This window comes from Sesamum indicum, linkage group LG16 (genome assembly GCF_000512975.1).
Source record: "Sesamum indicum cultivar Zhongzhi No. 13 linkage group LG16, S_indicum_v1.0, whole genome shotgun sequence".
NCBI classification, from domain to species: domain Eukaryota; kingdom Viridiplantae; phylum Streptophyta; class Magnoliopsida; order Lamiales; family Pedaliaceae; genus Sesamum; species Sesamum indicum.
The window spans coordinates 3,943,672-3,952,473 of record NC_026160.1 but is presented as its reverse complement, the minus strand read 5'-3'; the positions used below and the strand labels follow the sequence as shown (position 1 = coordinate 3,952,473).

At 39.8% G+C, this 8,802-nt stretch overlaps 1 protein-coding gene across 1 annotated transcript; it reads right to left on the bottom strand.

Moving 5' to 3' along the window:
- LOC105178744 lies at positions 316–7,039 on the bottom strand. Its single transcript, XM_011102280.1, has 6 exons — positions 6,794–7,039; positions 6,517–6,659; positions 5,846–6,435; positions 5,464–5,657; positions 5,262–5,378; positions 316–489 (listed from the first exon to the last, which is right to left on the bottom strand). Exons 1-6 carry the CDS (start codon positions 7,037–7,039, stop codon positions 316–318), a joined length of 1,464 nt encoding a protein of 487 aa, XP_011100582.1.

Below are 8,802 nucleotides of genomic sequence, written 5' to 3'. Positions count from 1 at the left end.
TTGTCAAAATATGCTACATTCATTGCAGCACCCAAGCACGTTACAGCAGAAGGGACGGTTCATCTCTTCTTCAAACACATCGTCAAGTATTGGGGACTGCCAAAGGATATTGTGAGTGACAGTGACTCCCGTTTCACTGGCGTCTTCTGGACCGAGCTGTTCAAACTCCTCGGGTCTACACTTTCCATGAGCTCGAGCTATCATCCACAGTCCGATGGTTAGACAGAACGCTTTAATTCTATGTTGGAGGACTACCTTCGGCACTTTGTGCGAGGTATGCAGAAGGATTGGGTGAAGCTCCTGGATGTCGCTCAGCTATGTTTCAATGCTCAAAAGAGCTCTTCGACCAACAAGAGCGCTTTTGAAATCGTTACTGGGCAGTAGCCGCTCCTTCCTCACACTCTTGACACCCCACAAAGTGTGAGATCCCCTCTTGCTCGAAGTTTCTCCTAGGAGTGGAAGCAGAATGTTGATATCGCTAGAAGTTGCCTGGAGACAGCTCAGAAGCGGATGAAGAAGTATGCAGATTAGAATCGCCGCTTCATTGAGTTCAATGCGGGAGACCTGGTGCTGGTGAAGGTCCCGGATCCGAGATTGTCAAAGTCATCAAGGGGGAGAGATCCTCGGTTGATGCAGAAATATGTTTAGAAGTTGCCTGGAGACAGCTCAGAAGCGGATGAAGAAGTATGCAGATCAGAATCGCCGCTTCATTGAGTTCAATGCGGGAGACCTGGTGCTGGTGAAGGTCCCGGATCCGAGATTGTCAAAGTCATCAAGGGGGAGAGATCCTCGATTGATGTAGAAGTATGTTGGTCCTTTGCCTGTCCTTAGGCGTATTGGGACGGTGGCGTACAAGGTGGAGTTGCCGCCGTGGTGGAAGATCCACAACGTCTTCCATGTGAGCCAATTGAAGAAGTATTCAGCAGATAAGGAAGACGACACCCGCAATCAACCCAGCCGCCCACAACTTGAATTGAAGAGACGAAGGAGAAGGTGGCTGAAGCAATCCTAAATCACCGAGTGACAAGTACCGCGAAGAGAGACCACACAGAGTACTTGGTGAAATGGAGGGGATGCAGCAACAAGGAGAACACTTGGGAGCGAGTGACGAACCTAAAGGCGTTTCTACCTCTTGTCGAAGCGTACCATGCTTCCGTAGCGCCGGGGACGTTGCTATCTCAGGTGGGGGAGAATGTCAAGGGCCGCCCGCACACTAGGCCCCCTTGACGCGCACTTCGACCACTCAACCGTTCTACATGGCCGACCACTCAGCCTTCATCGACAGACAACGGACATCCAACAGTCTTAGAGTCCTAGGTGTAAGCCTTTTATTGCTTTGTTACTGCTTTGTTGCTCAGGGGGACGTTACGCCTCCTGAGGTGCAAATTTCAGGTTTTCTATTGTCTAGTGTAGGAAATAAGATTTATTTTTTTATGCCTATTATAGGGGGGGAATGAGTTCAAGAAGCTTGGTTTAGTGACGTGTTAGAGTCCCCCTCAAGGCGATCCCCTTGCTCTAGCATCGTTGATCATTGTATACGCACTTTTCAGTTCAATAAAATCTGGTTTTCTAAATTCGCGTGTGCAATTTACGATTTTGTGATTTGTTCCTCCCGACTCTGATATATTTCGGCGCGTTGCATTAGTGCCGAGCGAAGGTGTGTGCGGAGATTGGCGGACGTAGTTAGCGGACTACTAGCCACATGGTGCGCTTTGCGATAGGCGCCTCGTGAGAGCCCGGGGCTGGATGCTTCACAGGGCATGCTGGGGTAGAATTAGGCTGCCAGTTGAAGTTTCGTCGTTTAGTTCCCACCTGGGTGTCCTTTTGTCATGCAGGCAGGAGGTTGTCTGTATTTGATCGACACCGTCATGCACGTAGGCATAAAAAATTCTATGCGGTCGTGGGGCCGCTCTCTGCAATGAAGATAGAGTAGTAAATTGTCTTTCGGGAAACACAAGATGTGATCATAAGATTCAGTCCTTACCTGATATCTTTTTCATAGGCTCAATTGTTATTGTTACCAGTCAATATAACGTTTTTCTTAAGTATTTTGATTGGGTTTCTATTATTAACTATTTTCTTCAACGTGCACACACTCATGGCCTCACTAAGCCTTTGCTTACGTATTTTAAATTTCTTCCTCCAGATACAGGGGATAAAGCGAATAACTCAGGATTTAACTGGCTTAGAAAACAAGTCGAGGTGGTTAAGAAAGAGATCGAATGATTAGGACTTGTATTTATTCAAGTTATTAGGTTATTATTTGGTGAATATATTGATGTTATGATTTTGGTAAGGTTGCATACCAAGTATAGGGCCTAAAGAAGGGGTCCTACTTTTAGGGTATAACATAATTTAAAATATTACCGATATGTAATATAATTTTTTTCCAAAGTGAAAATGATATTATGCATTCATAATATAATGTAATTGTTCATTCGTCACAACATATAAACTTGCATGATTACCAAAAAAATATATTTTTTTAATTAAATATAGCATTTTAATTTATATTTTTATATGATATAGGAATATCATATAATATAAAAAATAAAATATAAACATTTTAAAATATAAATATGTAAAATTATTAAGTTTTGTTGGTGATAAATTATTCAAATTATTGAAAATTGTGACATCAACTTTAGATAAGCAAATGTGAAAATAAAACATAAAAGGGTAAAATTAAATTATAATTATTACAATATGGATAGAATAGTTCAAAAGAAAGTTAAATTTATTTATAATAAAACCAAAACAACTAAAAACTCCCCCCTCAAGGTGCTTATAAGTTTTGTGTCAAAAAGAGCTTTCTCTAGTAGTTCGAGAAACAGAAGTTGGCCAAAACAACTCAAAAGTATTTTTTTGAAATTAGAAGCTGAAAACTGCTTTTTTAAACCGCTTACAAAAGGAGATTATAAGATTGTTACAATCTTACTTTTTTGGGTAAACACTTATAAACTGATTATTTCAAATAAGCTGAAAAAGTATTTTTGTTTTGCAACTTTTACTTTTGAACTACTTCAATTAAGAGTGTCTATGAGGAATTTGGAAAAGGACTTTTCAACTTCTAACTTCAAAAAAATACTTTTGAGGTGTTTGGGTATAACAACTTCTACTTTTAAAATATCTAAAAAAGACACTTTAGATCCAACTTTCTTTTGGACTACTTTACCCTCATTATATTAATTTTAAGGGTTAAATTCACTTTACTCTCTTCAACTATATTACATGTTTTATTTATCTGCAAAACTAATAATTTTAACATTTAACCCTCTCGGACTAAATATTTGAACATCAGGGCAGCGTAATAGGTCAAGTTCGGCGGGCCCATGAGTAAGGTAACAAAGACCATAACTTGCATTAGCTTTACTAATTTGGCAGCACTGAGAAATAAGCCTAATCCAGTAGGCTGAGTTAGAATACAGTAGGGATGACACACATACAGGTTGTTGACACTGCAAGGCACATCATGGTAGAAAATCTCCAATGAACTCGAAGAGACCTGACTGGAATGAACTCTTCCATTAGCAAGTAACTAATTCCTCGATTTTCGGATTGACCTGGCAAGACTTCTTCAAATGGTCATAACACTTTCCAAATAAGTCCAAATCTTAACTGTTTTTCTTTTATTTAGGTAATACATATAGCTATCCAATGTCGTATCATTTGCCATAACTAAGGATCCTGCTCTACGGACATCGATAAAATGAGACATGATCATTTTGGTAACACATTCTATCACACTCCAACTCTCATTTTCTCTCCATTTTTTAGCTATTTTCAGCATACTTTGGCACTCCAAACGAATTATATCACTTTAACACTATTTCCAACTATTATTATCACTTCGATTCAAGTTTCTCTTTTATTTCTTCAATAAACACGGTACTGATTTAAGCATTGGAGTGATAACTTTTATTTTACATGTCAGTACCCCGATAATTTTAAAATTTTTTGGAAGTCCTTTGATTATTATGATTCTGTTGGACCACAGTACATATCAATATATTTAAAGCACAAATGCTTTTTAAGATTTTCACTAAAAGTTAACATAAAATATTGATTAAATAAATATACTTTAATGTTAAAAAAAATGTTTTTAGCAGCTTAAGCAATTGAAACTTCAAAGACTAAAAACTAAGTAATATATGAGTAAACTAAATACAAAAAATATCGAATGTAAAAAGATATTATTAATTTTTTAAACTTAAATTATCAACTACCCAGTCTAAATAATTTTAGAGAAAGATGAATAATTACATCTCCATTTCTATATATATATTATTTACAAAAATCAAAACAAAAGTGTATCCATTCATATTTTTTCACAAATGTGCAACATTTCATCAATTTTTCATTTTTCTTTTATATTAAGAAAATCGAATATATTTATCAAGAAAAATCAAGTTTCTTTTGATTAGTTAGTTAATAACTTTTGGTTTAGGTTAAATAAATAAGATAAATTGTCTGTGATTAGTATTTGTTTTATATATACCATACTAATTTATTACTTTAATTCGATCTATGATGCTCAAGTTAGTAATTATTCATTCAATATTTCAATCAAGAATATTTTTGTTCTAGGTAAAAAGTTAATTTGATAGTAAAATAATGTTTAAAATATATTAGGAACATATAAATAAATACATGGAATGTATAAAGGGTATTTTTCCGATAAATGTAAATTTCATTAAATAAATAATAGTACATTGGTATAATACAACATGAAAGGCTAGGCAGTCACCTCGACAGGCCAAGGGATCCATCATAAACGAAAAAGTGCACAGTACTAATGAAGGAGGTAAATCAACACTAAGTATCCGTTGTAGGACATTTTCAATAATAAGTTTTCCTACGGAAGGTGCCCCGCATATTCCTCCATCAAATCGTCGAAGATTGCGCTCGCGCTATATGTGGTATACAAGAGAGCCCAATAGTGCATGATAAGAACCCGAGATACAATGTTTTCCTCGCCACATTTTTACTGGTCATAGAACGTCGGTAGTCCAATCACGGTGGGGCCAGTCAAAACAAAAGGTGCGCCGGATCACCCTCAAGCAGTGTCTTGAGTAGGGGCAATGAAAGAAAAGGTGATTGTGTGTTTCAGTAGCCCCTTCATCACACAAGACACAAGTGGTACCCAAGTGAGATAGCTAAGGCTTGTCAACTGTAAAAAGCTTTCCAAGGATGGCGAGCCAGAGGATAAACGTATGGTGAGGAATCTTGAAGGGGCCCAAGAGTAGTGAAGACTAGCCTACCTTGGTACCCGCAGTTCCGAAAACCTGGAGTAGCGTAGCCGATGTCAAAAGCCCAGTCTGTGATCGCCAAGAAATACGGTCAATGTCTCCATGGATATGTGGGAGAGTATGGAGCATCTGTGGACAATGAATATCCGCAATATGGGGTCATTGTCATTGCCCATCCTCAATTACAACAGCAACTGTATCTGTCAATTGGTACCTGCGAGGTAGTGGCCATGTGGAAATTGCTGGATAAGTGGTCCCAGTTCATGCGAAGGATCATGCCATAATAAAAAGGTAGTCCATCCCCAATTTGGTACTCAACAAAAGGTCGAAGTAGGGGGCGTAGGAGAAGAAGTTTATGCCATCCCCAAGAACCGCCTTGTTCGGGAGTTGTCCATATACCGTCATATCCTGTAACCGTGTATGGTATATCCAGTTCACCCATATAGATGATTGATCACCATATATAACTTTCTAAAGTTTGAGACCCGTGAGTGCATGGCTAAGTGCAAGAATATCCCAAAGCCCATGACCTCCTTCATCAATGGGTCGATAAACATGCTCCTAAGCTACCTTAACATATCCACGGTCATATGTACCTTGCCATAAGAATGCCCGTAGTCTCCTCTCCACTTCTCTTATAACCCCTTTCGGTAATATAAAAGCAGAAGCCATTGATACACTGAATGCTGTAAGTATAGATTTAATGATCTGAAGACGCCCAACATAAGACAAGGAGATGCTCTCCCAACCCTTAATACGCTGATCCAACTTTGTAAGGAGGGGTTTACAATCAGCAATAGTAAGGCGAGATGAAATAAGTGGTAATCCCAAGTATTTAAGCGGTAAAAAGCCATTGGGAAAGTGAAGTACCTCTAACAGTTGATCCCTGATTCCATGACCTGCGCGTGAAAGGATCAGGTGACTCTTCTGAGGATTGACCCTGAGGCTAGACATGTCTCCAAAATAATCAAGTCCTCGTTTGAGTAAGTGAACCGAATCCACCTCTGATCGTGAGAACAATAATAAGTCATCCGCGAATCCAAGCTGAACTAGGCAAAGTGGGGCACACTTCCAGTGAAATGCAAAGTTCATGTCCTGATCTATCAGCTGCTGCAAGATGAGGTTCAAAACTTCCATAATCAGGAAAAATAAATTTGGTGACATTAGATCTCCCTGCCGAAGGCCCCTAGCTCCAACAAAGAATCCATGAGGAGTTCCATTAATCCCAATAGAGAACGAAGGTGTAGTAACACACTCTTCAATCTACCTTATGAGCTTATTTGGAAATCCAAACAACTGAAATGTAGCCAGAAGAAAATCCCAATCAACTGTATCATATGCCTTATGGATATCCACCTTGAGAGCACAACGAGGTGGTAGCTGGTGCTGATTATAGCCTGAAAATAATTCCTGAGCCAGAAGAATATTGTCGATAATAGAGCAACCTGAAACAAAAACCATTTGGGATGGGCTGATAATCTTTTCCAATACCAAACTGATACACTGCACTATGATCTTGGTAATGACTTTATAAAGAACATTACAGCATGCAATAGGACAAAAATCGGATTATGCACTTTAGGTATAAGTGTTAAGTATGTAGTGTTTAGCTGCTTCAATAGTCTCCCAGTAGTGAAGAAGTCTATGCTAGCATGCGTGAGTTCAGCACCCACAATAGGCCAAGTTGCTTTGTAGAAGCCTGAGGTGTAACCATCAGGACCAGGGGCTTTATCCTCGGCAATGTCAAAGAGGGCCAATTTTATCTCAATTGCTGTAACAGGGCGCACCATCTCCTGAGCCTCCTCATCAGTAAGAATGTGGCAAGCCCAGGAGCGTAGATATCGAATATCAATGAACTACCTGTTCCTCTCACCTTCCAATAGAGTGCTATAAAAGGCAATGAACTCTTGAATTACATCTTGAGGGTCCGTGTGAGTGTTGCCTTGCTCATCATCAATCTAAAAAATCCGCTGTTTAGTTCGTCTCTGTGCAATTTTATGAAAGAACACCCTAAAGAACTGATCTCCCCCTTTCATCCACTGCATCTTGGCCCGTTGTTGTAGCATAACCTGCTCAAGTTTCACTGCTTTTGCATAGACCAACCTACAACAATGCTCAAGGTGCAGAAGTAAAGCATTATGTCTATCAAGGCTTAGAAGTCGTTGTGCTGTATCAAGAAATTCCTTAGCATTCTGGACATTCTGTGATAGATCCCCCTTGTTTCTCCGCTGCTGCCTAAACACTGGTTTAAGAGCTTTAAGCTTACGAGTAATGGAATACATCGGAATACCCACGAAATTGTGTTGCCAAACAGTCTGCACAGTAGTTCGAAACTGAGGTGAGAGGGTAAGATAGTTATCAAATCGGAACATACCTCCAAAGTTATGTTGTGTGTCCCCCTTCAGCACAAGGGGAGAATGATCAGATGTACGGGGTGGCAGACACATATAGGAGGCATTCGGCCATCGTGTCAGCCAGTGATCATTGATCAGCATTCGATCCAGCCGTTTCCATAAGCTACGTGAGTCCATACTACAATTGTGCCAACTAAACCACTCTCCTTGCATCGGCATAGGGAGTAAACCAGTTTCCATAATGCAGGCATTAAATTCATCGCTGGCTAAGCAAATATCCACCGACTTGCCACAAACTTCACTTAAGTCACGGATGATGTTAAAGTCTCCACCTATAATCCACATCTCCTTAGAAACATTGACTTGCCAGTATACTGAGTGTCTGCCATAGTTCTCATCGAGCACCCACCTCATTGGCACCATAAACAATAATAAAAGCATAGGTATCATGGAGGTTCTGTACATGGACATGACAATGAATAAATTCAGAACCAATGTCTGAAATAGTTACAACAAGAGTATCATCATCCCATGCAATCCAAATTCGATTACCAGCACTCACAGGATCAATAAACCATTTCTATCTAGGTAGGGTAGCGAGTTGAATACGTACCGCATTCTGTGTTTGTATTTGCGTTTCTAGAGACCAATGAACTACAACCTGAACTCCTCAACTAGATTGGTGACAGCTAGTTGATGGTCCCTCCTATTCAGACCCCAGACGTTCTAAACAACTGCGTTCAACATGGATTACTCATAGAGGGCTGCATTTGTTTGGACCCCAAAAAATTTCTTCTGCGTCATCATCAAGGAGAATTAGTGCATTAAAGGTAATATGGACAATAATTTCTTTACCTTGATTTTCCCGTAAGGGGGAAGCAGTGCAATTCGCCACCTCCCTCACCGGAGTAGCAACCGTGGAGAATTGCTCCGTGGGTGGTGGAGCAGCAGATACGACCTGGAGGCCGTACTCGCGGTACATAGATATTGACAGGTGGTTTGGGAGGTTTCGTAGTGATACAATCATTCGTAGCATGTCCCAAACTCATGCAAGTGGTACATTTAGGAGGTAGCCATTCATATTCTACATCGACCTTACACGGAATTTTGCCCCCCTCCTCTGTTGGTGACATGATAATCAAGTGATTCGGGAGTTTAGAATTAACATCCAGCATGATGCATACATGAGCGAAATCCAG